A 20674-nucleotide genomic window follows, 5' to 3' on the forward strand; every position below is an offset into this window, starting at 1 on the left:
TTATTCCCTTGTCCCCAAAGCCCAAAGCCCGACTGGAAATGGGTCCCTTTCACACTTGTCCTCTGTTTCTGTTTCAACAGAGGAGAGAAAATGAACGCCTGGAATCGTCTCCCCTTTCTAACACGCTCCTCCCACTCATTTCACGGCTGTGCTGCATTGTCCTGAATAACAGCTCTGCTGCAGCCAAGCTACCTAAGCAACTGGAAGACATGAGAATTTGATTAAATGAATGGCAATAATCCCTAATATTGGTGAAGACGGGTTGTAAGGAACACGTCAGTCGCCCCTTAATCCTATTCACACAACATTTGGCTGAAAATTAAACCATTTTCAGATACATTTACCTTCAACATAACAGGCCTCTCTTCATCTGTGTCTATGGGGATGCTAGTACTGGTTACCCATGTGTTGGTACATAAATGTCTTAACCGAACATATGAGTTCCTGAAAGCAAAATAACATTAAAAATTATAGAAAATTAAGATACTTACATATTAACATATTTAAAAGATTCATTGTGACAGAAATATAAATATATTTTAGACAAGTAATTGACTCAAGTGTAGATCAGTTTGGTTGAAGGAAAATTTCTGAACTACAGACTAAGTATGCAGTGGTTCTCAAAGTGTGGTCTCTGGATCAGCAGCATCAGCATCACCTGAGAACTTATTAGAAATGCAGATTCTGAGGCTGTATCCCAGTCCACTAATTCAGAAACTCGTCAGGTGGGGCCCAACGATGAGTATTTTAACAGGCTTTCCAGGCAATTCTGATACATGCTAAAGTGAGAAGCACTGATCAAATAACCAACTCAGTTAAAACTGCTGTATGATAGTAGTTCTTTTTGTAGTTTAATCATGTAAAATTATACATAGTTGATCCAATTATTCATGGATTCCGTGCTTGTAGAATTTATCTACTCACTAAAATTTGGAACCCACAAATCAATATTCAGGGCTCTTTCGCAGCCATCCTTGGACATGTGCAGAGCGGCAAACAATCTGAGACCCCTCCATCTACACACACACACACCAGTCAGGCTGAACAAGGCAATGCTTTGCCTTCTTCTTTTTGCTCTTATACCATAAACATGTGATCTATTGAGTGCCATGTTTTTCACATTTCTATGTTTTTTGTTGGTGTGTTTGTTATTTAAAGATTAGGGTAAAGGGGATCAAATATATGGTTATGGAAGGAGAACTCACTCTGGATGGTGAACACACAATGTGATATACAGATGATGTATTTCAGAATTGTACACCTGAAACCATGTATTTTTCTAACAATTGTCACCCTAATAAACTAAAAAAAAAAAAAAAAAGTCCCCAAGCATAGTGCTGAAGTGCTGTCTACTAGTCCTAAGAGAAAAGCTGTGGTGTACCTTATGGAGAAAATACTTGTGTTAGATAAGCATCATTCAGACATGACGATAGTGCTGATGAAAGTGAAGTCAATAATAATGAATCAACAATATATATTAAATCGGTGTCTTTAGACAGAAATACATACAACACAAGTTTACATATTGATTGATTGTCAAAAATATTGTGACTAGATCAAAATGGCGACGTGAGGTGAGCCTCTGTAAAGCTCCCCTGGAATTTACAACTACTCGAACAACAATAACTCCACAAAGGACTCCCTGCACAGCAGACAGGCAAGACGAAGAGGCCCACTACTGAATTCACCTAAAGGTGGGAGAATCGCACGAGCGGGGAGGAGAAAAGGGAGAAATGCGGAGACGGAGCGGTGCGGGCACAGGACGCAGACCTAGCTCAGTGCTCCAAGCTCACTGCGTCCCGGAACTTCCGCAGCTGTGAGAGGGAAAAACTCAGACTGCTAGGGCTCCGCTTATGGCCCACAGGGCTGAGGGGGCAGCATATAACATGGCTGAACCCAATGCTCACGGCAGAGACCTAGGAGAAAAGCCTGAGGGAAGAATATTGAAAACGGTGATTGAAGCCCTCACAGCCAAGCAGAGAACGGAAGCCTTAGGCACTGAGACTAGCCGCCTCTCCCTACCCTCTCAGAGCTCAGCCAGCCCCCATCTGCCGGTGCTAGAAGTGGAACAGTAGCAGCGTCAGATCAAAAGAACAGAATATTTGCTGTTCTGAGAACTGTGGACTGCAGACACAGATTCGCAGCCCAACTAGTTCCGGCAAAGGTGAGGGAGCTGTGGAAGCAGGACTCGCTGTGGTGGTGGTCGCCGCCATTGCTCTGCCACCTCTCACAACTGGGCCACCTCTCACAACTCACCCCACCCCTGGTCCCACCTATCTGGGTGGATCCCTGCAGGAGTAAACAAAACGGTTGAAACATATGGGCTATGAATCTGGTGCAGGAAAAACTTTGGAACTTCAAAAGCTCTCCACATACCCACAAGGACTCTGCACCCTGTGACCCAGGTGAACTATTAGAAGCACATCTCCAAGGGAATCCCCCCATTGTGTGACAAGCTGGAATAGTGCAGAGAAAACATAGCACTACTGTGTGAGAGAAGAAAAAAATGCTGCAGTGGGAGAGAAAATAAAACATTCTACCAACAAGTACTGGAAAACAAAAGAAAGACCTCTTCCTATCAACCTGTTGCAGAAGCCACTCCTGTAGATGTCTAGGAGGAGAAATAATAAATCAGTAATTGCCATGAATAACCAAGGCAACAAGACAGCTCAGAAAGAAAACGAAAAGTCCCCAGAAAAAGAACTTAAAGATATGGAAATATGTGACTTAAATGATAGAGAATTCAAGATTGCAGTTCTGAAAAAACTCAACGAGATACAAGAAAACACAGAAAGGCAGTTTAATGAACTCAGAAACACAATCAAAGAACAATATGAGCATTTTACTAAAGAGATTGAAATTTTAAAAAGAACCAAATAGAACTTCTGGAGATTAAGAACTCAACAGAAGAAATTAAGAATGAAATAACCAGCTTAGATAGTAGAGTAGACCAGATGGAGGAAAGAATCAGTGACATCGAAGATAGAAACCTGAAAATTACACAGATGGAAGAAGAAAGAGACTTGAGACTTAAAAGAAATGAAAGAACTCTACAAGAACTTTCTGACTCCATCAGAAAGAGCAATATAAGAATAATGGGCATACTAGAAGGAGAAGAAAGAGAGAAGGGAACAGAGAATATATTCAAACAAATTGTCGATGAGAACTTCCCAAACTTGTACACAGAGCTGGATCCTCGAACCCAAGAAGTAAATAGAACACCTAATTACCTCAATCCCAACAGGCCTTCTCCAAGGCACATTGTATTGAAGCTGTCTAAAATCAACGCCAAAGAAAGAAACCTCAAGGCAGCCAGGGAAAAGAAGATGGTAACCTACAAAGGAAAGCCCATTAGATTATCATCAGATTTTTCAGCAGAAACTCTACAAGCCAGGAGGGAGTAGAACCAAATATTCAAACTATTGAAAGAGAGAAATTATGACCCAAAAATAATTTATCCAGCAAAGATATCCTTTAGATATGAAGGAGGAATAAAGACCTTTCCAGACATACAGAAGCTGAGGGAATTTTCTAATACACGACCTGTACTACAAGAAATATTAAAGGAGGATATTCGACCACCATCAACAGGGACAATTTGTGGCAACCGAAACATAAAAAGGGGGAGAGTAAAGGCCTGAACCAGAATATGGAAATGGAGAAAGGAAGTGTGCTGAAGAAAATGGAATACTCTAAATATCAAACTTTCTTTTATATAAATAAACTTAAGGGTAACCACTCAAAAAACTCCAGAATTGAAATATATACTGTAATAAAAGAAACAGAGGGAAACATCATAGAATACCACCACACAGAAATAATAGACAACAACAAAAAGGCAAAGAAACAATGGAGACACAGCCTTACCAGAAAACTAAAGATAGAATGGCAGGCAGGAAATCCTCACGTATCAATAATCACCGTAAATGTAAATGGACTGAACTCAACAATAAAAAGACACAGAATAGCAGATTGGATCAAAAAACTAAACCCAACCATATGCTGTCTCCAAGACACATATCTCAGCTAAAAGGAAAAGCATAGACTCAACGTAAAAGGGTGGAAATTGACACTCCAAGCAAATGGTACCCAGAGAAAATCAGGTGTAGCCATAATGATATCAGATGAAACAGACTTCAGGGTGAAAAAGATAACAAGAGACAAAGATGAACATTTCATAATGGTAAAGGAGACTATACAACAAGAAGACATAACAGTCATCAACATTTATGCCCCCAATCAGCGAGCACCGAAATATACCAAGCAACTACTAATAGAACTAAAGGGAGAAATTGACCAAAACACAATTATACTAGGGGACTTAAATACATCATTGACAGCTATGGATAGATCATCCAAACAGAAAATAAATAACGACATAGTAGCCCTAAATGACACATTAGATCAAATGGACATAATTGATATATATAGAGTACTTCATCCTAAAACATCAGACTATACATTCTTTTCAAGTGTACATGGAACGTTCTCAAGGATAGACCATATATTGGAACACAAAATTAGCCTCAGCAAATTTAAGAAGACTGAAATCATACCAAGCATATTCTCTAATCACAAGGCTTTGAAATTGGATATCAACTGCAAAAAGAAAGCAGGAAAAAACACAAATACATGGAGATGAAACAACATACTTTTAAAGAACGACTGGGTCAAAGAAAAAATTAGAGGAGAGATCAAAAGATACATAGAAACAAATGACAATGAAAATACGTCCTACCAAAATTTTTGGGATTCAGCAAAAGCAGTTTTAAGAGGGAAATTTATATCATTACAGGCCTATGTCAAGAAACAAGAAAAATCCCAAATAAATAACCTCATATTACACCTTAAAGAACTAGAAAAAGAAGAACAAGTGAAACCCAAGGTCAGCAGAAGAAAGGAAATAACAAAAACAGAGCAGAACTAAATGAAATCAGAGCAGAACTAAATGAAGAGAACAAAAGACAATAGAAAAAATTAGAAAAAATTAATGTGATAAAAAGAGCTGGTGCTTTGAAAAGATTAACGAAATTGACAAACCCTTTGCAAGACTCACTAAGATAAAAAGAGAGAAGACACTAATTAACAAAATCAGAAATGAAAAAGGGGAAGTTATCACGGACACCACAGAAATACAAAGGATCATCCAAGAATACTATGAAGGACTATATGCCACCAAATTCAATAACCTAGAAGAAATGGACAAGTTCTTAGAAACATATAGCCTTCAAAGGCTGAACCATGAAGAACTGGAAAATCTAAACAGACTGATCACCAGTAACAAAATTCAATCAGTCATCCAAAACCTTCCCAAAAGCAAAAGTTCGGGACCAGATGGCTTCCCTAGTGAATTCTACCAAACCTTCAAAGAGGATCTAATACCAATCAATCCTGCTCAAACTCTTCCAAAAAATTGAAGAAGAGACAGTACTCCCTAACTCACTTTATGAGGCCAACATTACCCTGATACCAAAACCTAGTAAGGACAACACAAAAAAAGAAAACTACAGACCAATATCTCTGATGAATACAGATGCAAAAATCCTAAACAAAATTCTAGCAAATCGAATGCAACAATGCATTAAAAAGATTATTCATCACGACCAAGTGGGGTTCATCCCCGGGGCACAAGGATGGTTCAACATCCGCAAATCCATCAATGTGATATATCACATAAACAAAATAAAGGACAAAAATATATACATATTGTGACTAGAGCAGGGGTGTCCAAACTGCGGCCTGCGGGCCAACTGCGGCCCATGATCCATTGTTAACTGGCCTGCAGCAAATTCCAAAAATATGTTTAGTTTACTCTAATAAACCAGGTGAGGCAATACATACTTCACCTCCAGTGAGTGGCCCGGCTGTTTGTGTATTTTACCGCATATGGCCCTTGGTGAAAAACATTGAAAAAAGTTTGGACACCCCTGGACTAGAGGGTCTCATGAACCTAACCCCGTATTTCCTAGGAGCAACGACTCAGTATTTTTTAATGCAGTGTTCCAGGAATAATAAGAATCAACTGTGTATGAACTATGGCAGTGCCTGAGAACAGCTACAATTTCATCCAATTCAAATATTATAATTTTTAGTGAATCTTTCATTATCATTTCTTTAACAAATATGGGTTGTCTATTAGAAGAAAAGCACTGTGGTAAGTTCTCTGCTTTCAAGTGGATAAGAATTCAGTAGGAAAGGTAAGATATAAATAAGCCATACAACATGAGGCAGAAAACATTAAGTCCAATAAAAGAAAATCAAATAAAACACCAAGGGCCTCAGGGAAAGAGTTTCATAAAACACCATGGTTCTGTTCATTCATAAAAGTAGACAAAATAGAGACTGAATTTCAAAAACCTAAAATAGGAAAGATCCGATCCTTGCCCAAATAATCACAAATTCTGAAATACCTCTGTTTTACCACTTATCATTTCCTGCATTGAATTACACAGGAGATGTTAATTTGGATTCAATTGTCTTCCCCACGATATTGAAAGCATCTGAAAAGTGGGGCCACAGCTTATTTAGCCCTGTGGACATTTCCCCTAATCTTACTCATACTTGTTCAATATATGCTTATTGAGTTGACCTAGGTTGCTGGGTTCCAAACTAAAGAGATTATACTTGAAGATAATAACTTGAAATTTGCAAGAATTTTGGAAATCAGTAGCTCTTTCAGACCTATGCCACATAAATATGTTGCTATTAAAATCTTGATATAATCTGAAAGTCTAAACTATGAAGGCATGGTAGCATAGTGGTTAAGAGCAGAGGCTTTGAATTCGCACACTCCAGGATCAAATATTAGGATAACGATTTTAAAAAGTAAAGCCTGCATCCCACCCCCAAAACTCTGATTTCACTGCTCTTGGTGCGACCAGAGCATAGAGAGGTTTCAGTGCTATACAGGTAATTACAATTTAGAGTCAACTTGAAAAGCACTGCTCTACCTAAGCCTCTAGCTCCTGATTTGTAAGAGTTGCTGCTAGAACTAAAATAAATAAATACACACACACACACACACACACACACACACACATGTATATATAACTTGACAGAGGGCTTAGCACTTACCGTGTTTTCCCACAAATAAGACCTAGCCAGATCATCAGCTCTAACACATCTTTTGGAGCAAAAATTAACATAAGACCTGGTCTAATATTACATTATATTATGTAAGACAGGGTCTTATAGTAATATAAGACCGGGTCTTATATTAATTTTTGCTCCAAAAGATGCATGAGAGCTGATGGTCTGGCTAGGTCTTATTTTCTGGGAAACACGGTAGAAAGTGTTTAAGACTTATATCATAACAGTAGTTATTATTAAGTGTTAATTAACATTAGCTTTAATACAATTAATGACAAATGAATCTATGTTAATACAAAACTCTGTTCTACACTGAGAAGGGCTTCAACAGTTTTGAATAGTACTAGATTAACACTTCCACGTAAAGCAAGGCTCACGAGCTTGTCATGGGCCAATGCACTTTATAGTAACATCCTTTTTATTTCCTTAAGCAAACCTTCCTAGTTAGAGTTCAAGAAGGACTTCATTTTTGCTGAGTTAAAACCTAAAATGATCAAAGTTATACAAAGGATTGATTAGGATCCCAATACTCAGAAAAAAGGGCCAGAAATCTGAATCAGGTAAAACCTTCAGAAGGGATCTCTTTACAGGCTTAAATTGATGGAACAGGAAAGAGTAAGAGATAGCTCATATAAAGCCAAGATTCGGTAGTATTTCTCATGAGTGAGAGTAACCATGAAACACCCAGGGAAGGTCAAGGAACAGTCTTTCTCAGCAGTGTTAGCACAGCAACTTTTTACCCTCCCTGAAAGTAACCTACACAATAATGTCTGTCTTTTGTGTAGGTACTTCAGCCTAACCATTGCCATCTGCCCAAGGGCAAGGACAATAATGCTCTTTCAAGGACAAGTTAGAACCATCCCACTAGACCCCATAACATGGGCAAGACTCTTCTGTGCATCTAGAGAGTGCATTGTAGTGCTGTCGTTAGAAAGTAGACAATTGTAGGCAAAAGAGCTTAAAGTAATCAAATTCAAGCAAAAGAATGCAAGACATTCTCTTACATTAAGTTCTGGCTACCTCATTATCAATCCTGCCCCTCCCTCTCGCTCACTTAAGTCCAACTAGTCTCCAAGCTGGTCTTTAAACACACCTAGTAAATTCAAGACGTTTCCATTTCATGTTCCTGCTGTTTGACATACTTCTAATGGAGAGGACTTGATCTCTCAAATCATTCAGATCTTTTCTCAAATATCCGAAAGCAGAAAGGCCATTTCTGAATACTCATACCTAATAGAATTCTCTCCATACTCTGCAATTATTTTTCAAAGCATTTTCATTACCTGACCTTGTATTTTGTCTATTGCCTCTCTCCCCCACTTGAATTTAAGTATATAACCAGTTTATTCACTGTTTTCTTCCCAATGTTAAGGGCAATGTTTGTTCAATAAAGATTTGTTGACTGAATGACTAAATAAATAAACCAATGAATGAATGAAAGAGAAAGAAAGAGAAGGAAAGAAGGGAGGGAGAGAGGGAGACGGAATGAGAGAGAGAAAGGAAGAAAGGGAGAGAGAAAGAAATCTGGAACCTGGCATGATAAAAATAAGTGATATTAGCATTAATAGAAAGCTTCTAAATTATTTTTTATTTTAGTAACCAAAAGCCATATAAGTAATAACAATAGATGATTCTTATAAATTTTTCAGGGTTTCTTTAGTCCTGCACATTGTAATTATTTATGAAACTAAAACAAAGTATGTTAACTTACAAAAGCGGCATGATTTTTTACATACTTGTTCTTCACTTATGCTCGCTGCACTGATATCACAAAAAATTATATTAACATTATGATTTTAATTCCTTACCTACCAGTAAAATTATTCTAAGAAACATTATTTTTTAACCATAATTTTTTTCTTACCTTGGAACCAGACAGTCAGCTCTCTGAAGGGTTGTGGCATCCAGTTCAAAAAGGGACGCAATGTCATTCCCATGTGGAACTGAGACCAAGGTGTACATGATCTTCTCCCCTACCTGGCGTTTCTTCTTTGAAGTTGGAAGATCTCCATCTCTCTGTTGAGGAGGTAGAAGGTTATTTACTTTTATCAGGTTTCTTACTAAACTCTCCAATTAATTGGGAGATAAGCTTTAAATTTGCACATTATAATCTGATTTCTTCACTGGATTATAGAGATGTTTATTTCACGTCATCCAAAAAGAGAAGGTCAGGCCTGATAGCCTTTGAAGTAATTATTATCAACAGCGATAAGTCACACACTCCTCGACAAGTGGCTGGATCTGGGCAAATTATCAAGGCACTAACTAACAGTCACAGTAGTTCCCTTCCTTTATATTAAACCTATTTACACAGTAGTAATTTTGACCATTCCACATTTAAAACAAACACAGAGGGAAAATAGTGGGTTGAATCATCTAGATTTCATAAATTAAAGAGTAAATATGGCAGTTTCAGAGTTTCTGCCTAATTCCCAAAACATAATTGGGACAATAATCTGGAAAGAAGGGGAATCGCCAGCAACATTCTCATTCAGTTCATCCGCTTGTTCCATTAGATCCAAGAACACAATATAATGGCATATTAAGTGAAATAAAGTGAGATCTGCACAAATAGAAGCCTTCATGATGATGGGAAACTCAGTCAATATTTCTAGTACACTCCTACCATATTAAGCAAGCAGCCATACGAGATTGATGATTTGGTATTTTTATTTGAACTTCCCCCAAGTCTCAATCCCCCGTGGAAGAATGTAATGCACAAGAGACCAAAATATGACGCAGCAAATGTAGTGTATGCTTGGTAATTACGTGCATAAATATAATTACTTATACATACTTATGAAAACAAATGAATTTTAAAGTGAGAAAGAAAGTGAGGGTCATTATACCATCACAGGAAGTTGAATGAAAGCAGGGGAGGGAAGGGATGCTCAAAAGAAAAATGAAAGTGGTCCATATCCAACAATAAGCATTTCCGTAAGGGCTGCTATGACAATGAAACATTACACCTGGTCATTCCAAAATGTTCACTTGAAGTTCCACTCTGAGATTGTGAATATCATGTTCCTTGCATCAGAAACCCCTGCAGATTCATTCTGGTGTCTTTTGTAAATGCTGTACAAATTGGTAGCACCTCTGAACAGTGAATCGGCAGAGGAACTGCCAGGGTTCCTCAGAAGGAGCAGGATCCCACAGAGCCCAGCAGCACCTGCTAGCTTGTCTTCTTTGACTTATATGTCTTCTGTCTTCACCAAAATGAAGGCAGGGGTCTGGCAAACTCTCCCCAAGTAGTTTGATCCCCATAAAAATTATTTCTAATCAGTAATTATGAACTATGTTTACTATCAGAAAAAGTCATACTTCACTTACTATACATTATAAAGGAGCGTAGGGATATAGGAGAGAAGGAAATGCAGAAACAGTAAGAAAACTATACTTCTGAATTTACATAAAGCTTCCCACATACCAAAATCACTCCCTTAGTCATTCTCACTAATCTTACAACAAAAATTTGAGTGAGAAAAAGGTGAGTATTATCATTTCCTTTAAACAAAGAGATGAGTGCAGTATATATAGAAGAGGAAGACTGAGGGAAGGGAAGAGGAAAGGGAATGGAGAAAGAGAAGAAGAGGAGAAAGAAGGGGAGGGAAGAAAAAGGAAAGGGGAAGGAGGGAGAAGAAGTGGGGAGAAGGGAGCAAAAAGGGAAGGAGGGGGGAGAGGAAGGAGGGGAGCAGTAGATGGTCGTAGTGAATGCTCCAAACTCAACTAGTCAAGCCTCAATCTAAGTTAACCAAAGCCAGAGGCCTTAAACACAGAATGAGTCACTCCTCAAAGGGTAGCCATGAACTCATGGCTAAGAACCTTCCTTAAGTTAAAAAATTCTCATGGGTCAAGAGACCCATTTCACACTCTAGGCATGAAAGTCTGTGAATTGAAGACAAAATCTATGAGGAGCAAAAACACTCTCACATCTTGAAAGAAGAAAATTGAAATGTCTTTAACCCAATAAGAATAGTCTGGCCAGACAAATGAGTTGGGGGAGATGGCTGCCTAGGTAACATAACAGCTGAGGATCATGGAATCTCAAGTTTGGGAACAGTCTTTAGAGATCATCTGTGAGCTAAAAAGACTTCTTCCCAAGTAACCCATTGGCAGCAGCTAGTGAAGTGAAAAATCTATTACTTGGAATTTATTCCTTTGGGTCTTGAAATCATTTTGGTTTTTAATCATTCCTTATTGAAATTTAGACAGCCTTTGTAGTTTTGTTTACCTCCTGCATTTCAACTCTCACAATAGGTTAGGAGAAAGGTCCTAAGGAAAAGAGAAATCGTTGGAATGGGAAGGTAGAAACGGGAAGGAGAAGGAAAGGAAAATGAGTATGGTACTGCAAAAGGAAAACAGGAATATACAAGAAAAATACAGTATCAGAGGTACCATCCATGAAAGAAATAATTAATAAACTGTTTCTCAGGAAAAGCAGCTTCTGCTCTGTCAAGAGGATGACAAGACAAGACACAGACTAGAATACTTGCAAAAGACACAGCTGATAAAGGATTTTTTTGGTCCAAATATACAAAAAAAAACTCTCAAAATTCAACAATAAGAAAACAATAATCCAATTAAAAACTGAGCAAAAGACCTGAACAGACACCTCACCAAGGCAGATATATAGATGGAAAATAAACATGAAAAGATGCCTAACAGCATATGTCATTCGGGAGCTGCAAGTTCTATAATGAGACATTACTCACAACAATGAGACACCATACACACCTACTAGAATGGCCAAAATCCAAAACACTGACAACATCAAATGCTGCTGAGGATGTGGAGCGATATTCACTGCTGGTGGGAATGCAAAATGGTGCAGCTACTTTGGAATATAGTTTGATGGTTTTGCACAAAATGAAACATACACTGGACCATGTGATCTAGCAATCACATTCCTTGACATTTACCCAAATGAGTTGTCAAGTTATGTCCACAGAAAAACTTACACACAGATATCTACAGCAGCTTTATTTATTTATAACTACCAAAACTTGGAAGCAAATAAAGATGTCCTTCAGTGGGTGAATGGATAAATAAACTGTGGGACATCCAGACAATGGGATACTACTCATTACTGAAAAGAAGTGCGGTATCAAGCCATGAAAAGACATGGCAGAACCTTAAATGCACAGTGCTAAGTAAAAGCAGCCAATCTGAAAGGCTACCTACTGTATGATTCCAACTGTATGACATCCTGGAAAAGGCAAAAGTATGGAGACAGTGAAAAGATCAATGGCTGCCAGGGATTAGGGTGAATAGAAGACTAAAACGCAGAACACAGAGGGCAGGGAAACTCTTCTATACGATACTGTAATGGCGGATACACGTCATTGTACTTAATATCATCATTCATAGAATATACAACACCAAGAGTGAACCCCAATCTTCTAATTATAATTCATCTTTTGATATAGGTTTCCCTTGAAGGAAAATGCACTAACTGACTCAACAATCCAGATTTACTTAGTAACTGAAAATTGGCATTGTGGTTTATACATCAGTCATTTGGGAGTGCACTTAGCAAGAGTCAATCCTGCTGTACCGCACTCCTCTTTTGAAATGCTAATAAATTTTCTAGACTTATAAAAAAAGAGCAGATCCAAACTCCTAGAGATTGCCCTCCTTCCCCACCCACCTTAGTAATGTCTCCCTGTGGGGTCTCAAGAGTTGACACTATTTTGACACTCTTACAGTGAACAATAAAAATCATTTCCAAACATAGAAAAGGCCCATTTATTAGGTCTAACTAAAACAGGTCACTCTGAATTACTCATACAATGTAAGACCTGTGATTTAATGTTAATTACATAGGATACATGGAATGTACTATTTTATTCCTAAATAATTTACTTAGGTCCTTGTGGGGGGGGGGGGGAAGCTTTAATGAATAGATAAGTTCCATTTATAATTATCCTAATAATTGTTTATGTGTAAATAAGACCTTCTAACATGTTTAGAAAGTTTTTAGGAGTATTCTATTCTTAAGCATTCTGCTTTTAATCTCTTGTATTCTGTTAATTTGTTTAACAAACTCTCCTTTGTAAATAGTTTGACAGTCAACTTCAAGCCAGCCCCTCAACATTTTTAAATTATGAAATATGAATAATGTGTTCTAAGTATGCAATTTGTAAATGCATGATCAAGCTTCAACATACAAGAAAATCAATATTATACTTCCATAACATGAATACAGTTCTGTTCAAAATAGTGTGCTTGTGGCTTTTGTTTATAAACCCACATTTTTTTTTTTCAGTAAGAAAAAAGACACAAAAAACACTAATTCCCTGCACAGAATTACAGAAGCACAATGCCCTCCCTCTTGCATCATGAAAATACATTAAGGTACAACAGAGCTTAGACAGGTGTTAAATTTAACTAATCAGCCAGCTCTCCAAAACACTCTCAATTTAGGGAATGCAGGGCTTCAGAATGTTAACCTGCTCCGCTGGGCTCTTATAAAACTAGCATTTGCACTTGGAAGGAACGGCACACAGCCTCTCAGGTTATACAAGTAGAAAGTCCCTTATGAGAAGAAGCCAGCCGCGTTCACTAACGGCTGGCCTGGCTTCTGCCTGTCCTGGGGCCAGCGGTGGCAGCACAGCAGTTAGCCTCCTCCAACACCTTCTCTGTTGACTCATTTGTGAGTCATCGAATTTATAGCAGAGACTTCATGGTGCAGTTCTGTTGTTAGGAGCCAGAGACATTCTGTAAGAAACAATGTATGTGTTTGCAGGGCTGACTCAGACCTGTGAGAGGCCACTGGCAGCATAAGGATGTGCACGCATCTGTGTTTCTGTTCAGACCCTCGGGGGTTTTTACTGCTGACTTTATGTAACAGGCAGGATCGATCATGCCATTTAAAGCAGCACACACTTCTCTTGCCGTGGTTCTTTGACGAAATGTTACTCTCAAACTGATTCTTAACATGACCCTTGTTTTCTTCCGTCTCCTTATCATCTTTACCACGGGTGACTATATACTAAAACTCAAGGAAATGTGGTGGTCTTCTTTCAGAATCTGGTACCCGCCCACCCAAAAGAAAAATTCTATACAATAGAATTTTCAAGTATATTTCAGTAAAGTTTCATGGTTCCTAGAACATTTCTGTTTATACACAAAGGCTGATGATTCTCACCAGGCAGAGAAAGTCTGGCCCCCAGGGGGCATTTCCAGAAACACTTATATTTGCCATAACTGTGGCTGAGGGGAACAAGTACTGGCACCTAGTGAGTAGAGCCGTGAATGCTGCTAAACAATACAAAGGACAGCCCCCCACAACAAAAAATTATCTGGCTCAATATATCAATATTGCTGAGGTCAAGAAACCCCAGCACAGACAAAAGACACTTACTTGGAAAATCAGATCACATTCCACATAAATACGATAATGTTAAAATGGCTGGTGTTATTCCAAAAAAATCCCCTTCAAAGAGCCATTTGAAAAGATGCATCCTTTCAAGGAGAAGAAACTAATGACTGTCAGGTTCCCAGCTGGGCTTGACACGATTCCAATGTTTACAGAGTCCCTGTGGATGCTGTACATTTGTAAGATTGGAAATAATAGGCTCTTTTGAAGAATAAATACAGCAATTTGGGTCTTAATGGGAGCTCTGACACACACTGCCTCATTTCAGCAGTGCCATGCATTAACCTTTGAAACTTCAAAAATGGAAGGCAACATTTTGATAAAGGTTTCAAAATTACAGGAAAGATATTAACTGGATATTAAACCGACAACATAGGGAAAATTAGGAAAGAAAATAATTAGCACGTCACAGTGAACTCAGTGTTACTGGAACCCAGGTCTGAGGGAAGAGAGCATTGTGTTTTTGGAAACATTTCATTTTCCACAGGCTCAACTCTAACTGCTCCTTTGTTTTCTTTTTTAGACAGAAACAAAATTATTGCTAGGTGGCAAATGGTCTATAAAATGCGAAGCCATATTGTTAGCTTTATTGTTCCATATCCTCAGGTTTATTTACTTTCAAACTAGGGATTTTGGAGAAAAAAAATGAAATCAAATGTCTCCAGTTGGATGTGTCTCTGAGATGACAGATGACATCTAGTCATAAACGTCTACAGCAAAGGCAGACCCACCTGTGTTATATGCAATTAAAGTATTGCTAAAACAGAACAGCATTCTTTCTCACCTTTAGAGATAAATAAGGAAATTGTATTTCAGAATAAAAAGGGGGAAAAATCTATCGAGTCTAACTAAAAGCTTAATTAACAGAAAGAGTGAACTACATAATTTATTACTTATTTATATTGTTTATGCTGCTCTATAAACCTTCATACTCTGTATTTTTCCACTCAGATGAGCTCAGAAATTTAATACGATTGCACAGTTTGAAGCTTTGATATGGTGTCCTTTGAGCAGAAACAACTTGCATTTTTAGCCCACTAATACCTTTTATTCAAAGAGTTTCCATTTGTCTGATCACATTTTAACCTCATGGCATGCGGGTGAGGCATGTAGGGCAAACAGTCTTATCCCACTATACAGGTGAGGAAACTGAGTCTTAGGAAAGCTATCTGACTTGTCCAAGGCAACACAAGTTAATGGTGGTTCTATAGCATGCTGAAGAGTCACATAGAATATCCTAAAAATAAACCTTGAGAATGAGGAAAGCAGCCCTTGACATCCAACAGCTAGCCTGGTATTATCAGCCAGGCCTTGGTCTTGCTAGGAGCTGGCCTGGCACCCATGGCTAAGCCACAGTGTTCTCTTGTTGAACATGAACAATTTCACAAACATCAACATCAGACAAGGCCATTCTATGACTAGGATGGATCAAGACAAAACAGCACACTCCATAATAATATCTGATTATCGATAAAATATGAACAGTCCTTTAGCCACAAAAATGACTATCCCTCTACCCTAAGTAATATGAATGACTGCTGCTTCTTTAGCAATTACAGCTTTAGCCTGGCTCTAGTCTGCCCTCTCTATGAATAAAATTTATTAAAATACCTCCTGACAGCATTCCTACCCAAAGGAAAGCCTCACTTCCTTAAATCTTCCTCCAAATCACCTTGTACAAGCCCAAATCCTGTAAATTCTATCTCACAACTAAGATGCCCTCTGGTCCCCCAAGTGTGTGTGCAATGAGTAATAAATAATAAACCCCACTTGTTCAAGTACAGGTGTGTTCCTGGTGGTCTTCGGCTGGAGGCCATTGAGAAGCTAATAGTTAAAACCAAAGAAGTTATGATTCATGTACTTAGCTTTTTAAACATGGCTACTGATAGCATTTTCCCAAGTCATAGAAAAGCAAGAACCCGACAGTCCTGGAGCAGCTTTATGAAAACCAAGGGGAGAAGAGACACACAGGGTGATGACACTGAATTACAAACAAAAGACTCAATTGGTGTAATAAGCCTAATTGTAGGCTTAGGAACACTGTGACACAAATTAAAATTTTTATTGAGCCAATGACTTAATACATTAGCTTATTTCTATTGTAAACCTGATAGATGGTACAGGAGCCAAACAGAATTGATTCGGGTCCAGAAATTCTGATTTGATTCACCTCTCCCACATCAACATCCTCGTAAAACAGAAAGCAGTATAGCAAGGCAAAGATGCAGTCATTTTAATTAAACATCCCAACTCTATCAAAGAGTGGAATTTTGGATAATGCAGCACTAATACCTACCAATTCCAAAAGGGGTTACTAAATTCTTAAGAAAATTGATTATAGACTGTGTCTATTTTATATCAAAATATCTGCCAAATTTCTTTTTTTAAAAAAAAAAAAAGCCTTTCATTCAGGTTTTAACTGCATCACATCAAATCATACTAAATTTCCGAATTTTGATTAAATTAAATCATGTTGTCATCACAAAACATTCTTTACAAATGATGATGAAATGAGCAGGGTGAATATTCATAAATATTTTAATGAAAATTGGCTTTAAAATAAGATTGAGGTGTTTTTTTGATTAGCACACTTTAGAATATCAGAAAAATCAGTTATCTAGCTGTTTGATGCTTCAATATTTCCCTGTAGGTAGAAACCAGATTATTTTGAATAAAAAAGGACTGTCCTGTTGTCCTTTTTTAATATCATGCCATAATTCCATTTCTCCTTCCTAATTTCTATTCACTTCTGAAAACATCTTCCAGATGTTAGTTGCTTTTAGCACTCAATCATAAATCGTCTCTAAGGTGCTAGAAATCTCCCTAAATACCTATTATTGAATATCTTCATGTTATCTAAACCATATTATCTCTTGCCTTTTACCTTTAATCCACAGCCTCTGCTCGGAGAATCTCAGAGTCTCTAGTCTTGAAATTTTCTATTAACTTTTTAATTTGTTCATTTAAAATATAAACAATATGCTTAGGATTTGGGGGGGACAAAACAATTCCACTTACCACATTTTTTCCTTCATTTTGGGCATCTCGATAATCAGGATTAAGCTGGAAAACAAAACAAGACTAGTTTTGAATTGCTATCAAAAGCATATTAACAAAACAAAGGATCTTTGATTCAGTTCACTATTGTTTCCTTAACTAAGTTTAATATAAAAACAACTTAAGAAAGAAACCACGGGTAAACATCGCAATTTAAAACATTACCTTCAAACAGTAGTAAAGACTGGATCCAAAATGCCAAGTTCGTGGCCTTTTTTATATAAGAACAGTTGACATCTTTGAACAAGTGAGAGCTGACAATCCTATCCTCTCTGAGGTAGCATTCAAGAGAGTTCATTATTTTGAATACCTCAAAATCTTCCATTGACCAATAACTCAGAAACCAATTTAAAACAAAAGACCAAGGAAAGTTGTAGCAATGATTCAAGATTATGCTCCACAAGCTAGACATACAAGAAAGAAAAAAACCAAGTAAAAGAGGAGCAATATATCGATCTATATCGGAGATGTCAGCTAATGCATGAGGACTATTGAAACAAACAAGAGCGCGTGTCTTTGGGCTTGGATTGTGGAGGTGGGGGTCATTCTGATGAGAAGGATGAGTTCTGCACATGCTGAGTATTGGTCCACGCATTTCTAGCTGGTTAGAATACGGAACTCCTGACTCCCACCTGACGACACAGTCTCAAAGGAATATCTTTGCTGTAGTGAAATAACTAGCTCATAATATGTAAAACAATGAATTTATAAGGTGTTTTTCTCAAAATAAGGAGTTGTCCAATTGAATGCTATCATTCTCATTGAAATCAGCTGGTCTATTCTACAGGCAACCTCAGGTAGTTCAAGTCACCACTTAAAATGTAAGGTCAGGAGTCTCTCAAAAGAACACTTAGCTACCGTGTTTCCCCGAAAATAAGACCTAGCTGAACCATCAGCTCTAATGCATCTTTTGGAGCAAAAATTAATATAAGACCCGGTATTATATTATATTATATATTATATTATATTATATTATATCCAGTCTTATACTATATTAAAATAAGACCAGGTCTTACATTAATTTTTGCTCCAAAAGACGCATTAGAGCTGATGGTCTGGCTAGGTCTTATTTTCAGGGAAACATGGCAGTAGTTCTGAGTAGCTCTGAGGAGGGGCAGTAGCCTCTCCCAACTTACCACTAAATATCAATGAAAGTGCTGAAAAAGGTAAAAAGCAAAACAAAACAAAAACCTCTCAATTTCACTGAAAACTAAGGCTGAAAAACAACCTATACCCCCAGTCTTCAATGAACTGACAGTAATTAAAAAGCAGATGGGGAAGAAGCAGATAACTCCCCAGTTTTTATCTCCTGGCATATCCATGAAATGTTAACCTCATTTCAAGCTGATGGCCATGTGAACACAGTTAAGAGGATCCTTGCTGTGGTTCCCACCACTGTTTGTCCACTGACTCAGAGATTACAGAGGATTTACCAATTGATGTTGGATCTGCCGGCAGTTTCTGGGTGTGGGCCGGGTTCGTGTCTCGTGAGACTGAAGAATGGAAACACGGACCAGGGAGAGGCAAAATTTTTTAAAAAGAGGATAGTTTATTGAAAGCAAAGGGTCAGAGCTCCCGAGCGGGAGGGGGTCCCGAATGGGGGTGCCCAGTGACTGAGGCAAAAGCTCTTACTTTTTATACCTTCCCTTGCCTGCTTGGGGAAGAGGGCTGGAGCCTTTTAATTGAATTTGTCTATCAGGTTTGTCCTGTTTGCCCATCCTGAAGGGATTAACAAAATAACCCATTCCTATCTATCAGATCTGTTCCTTTGTCTGGCCAAAAGGGATTTGAGATAATTTATTAACCTTAAGGCATATTCTCATGTCTCTGTCCTGCACTGAAGGAGACACTCCAGGACCTGGAGTTGCAAGATATGGCTGTTTTTCTGTGTATTCCACCAGGGACCGCCCCCCTCTGTCTACCTAGCAACAAACTAAGTAACCTGTCTCACAACCAAAAACAGCAGTGTTTCTCTTATCACTGGAAAGCTGCTGATAGGCTGAGCAGAAAATTGTTTGCCCAGTCTTCTCATCCACTGTCCCAGTACCTATCTTTATCTTCTCATGACCACAAAGATATGACAAAGCTCAGAAAGCAAATGGACAGAAAGTAGAGGGAGCAGATGCTGGCAGAGGGCTTTCTGAGAAGCACTGCCTGAAGAAAGACGAGAAAAGAAAAAGAACCGTGCTCTGTGCTGAAATTGCACTGCATACATAATAATATAGAAATAGCAAAGGGATTTGAGATAGAAGCAACTGCAATCGAGCCCAGGTACACAGAGCCAACATCTGCCAGAACTGGGAACTACACTGGGAATGCGCCCTTCAGTCCGCCCTGCAGCTGAAGATTTAGAAGGAGGATTGAGAATAAAAATATGGAACAAAAGGACCATCCACTCAACGCATCTGGTTCTGCACAGAGCACACTTGTCTGAGGATAATAAAGAAAGGAGGGAGGAAGGAAGGAAGGGAGGGAAAAATAACATAGGACTGATTAAAAAGTATGTTAGAAGAAGGTGAAATTCTTTCTCAGAGTCTTTCTGAATATTTTCTATGGTATGATGCAAAAAAATTTTCTGAAAATGATTTGGCATATTCAAAGATGTACAAGTAAACATTATGTAAAGACAACAGAATAAGATGAACAGCTAAAAACATAATATAAAACAATAATATAAATAATAAAATAATAATATAAAAATATAAAGAATTATGACAAGAAGTTAAGGAGGATTTCACTAGAAATGAAAACGTAAATCCAAAATTAAAGTCCATGTTGGCAATAATAAAAAAAATAGTAGATGCTACAGAAAATGAGTGATAGAGGATAAAAAGAAAATTGAACAGCTACCCCTCAATACAAAGAAAAGGTGTAAAGAAATGAAAATTAGGAAAAAGAAAATAGTCATGGAGGACCAGAGAAGGGCATGTCAACTAATAGGTGATTTGTGTACTCAAAATGAAGAGAACATAAGTGGAACACAAGCATTAATCAAAGATAACAGAAAATAAAGCTTTCATCAGCTCTTGAGGAAAGAACTGCATGTGCAGAGGTCACCATATTCCAGGAAAATCATCTGAAACAGACTGACACATTCATATGAGGACGAGAGGGTGAAGAAAGGAGGGAAAACAATGGTTGCGGACATAA

General features: G+C 38.0%; 1 protein-coding gene across 4 annotated transcripts in view; it reads right to left on the minus strand.

Moving 5' to 3' along the window:
* Nucleotides 1–20674, minus strand: part of ITPR2 (inositol 1,4,5-trisphosphate receptor type 2) — a 438931-nt gene that overhangs the window by 308432 nt on the left and 109825 nt on the right. For all 4 annotated transcript variants that reach the window (XM_081060952.1, XM_081060953.1, XM_081060954.1 and 1 more), the window contains 3 exons: nucleotides 17486–17530; nucleotides 8954–9105; nucleotides 345–444 (listed from right to left, as the gene is read on the minus strand). In XM_081060952.1, coding sequence (XP_080917078.1) covers nucleotides 345–444; nucleotides 8954–9105; nucleotides 17486–17530 — 297 coding nt within the window. The remainder of the gene's footprint in view (nucleotides 1–344; nucleotides 445–8953; nucleotides 9106–17485; nucleotides 17531–20674) is intronic.

Source organism: Rhinolophus hipposideros (assembly GCF_964194185.1).
Source record: "Rhinolophus hipposideros genome assembly, chromosome: 9".
NCBI classification, from domain to species: domain Eukaryota; kingdom Metazoa; phylum Chordata; class Mammalia; order Chiroptera; family Rhinolophidae; genus Rhinolophus; species Rhinolophus hipposideros.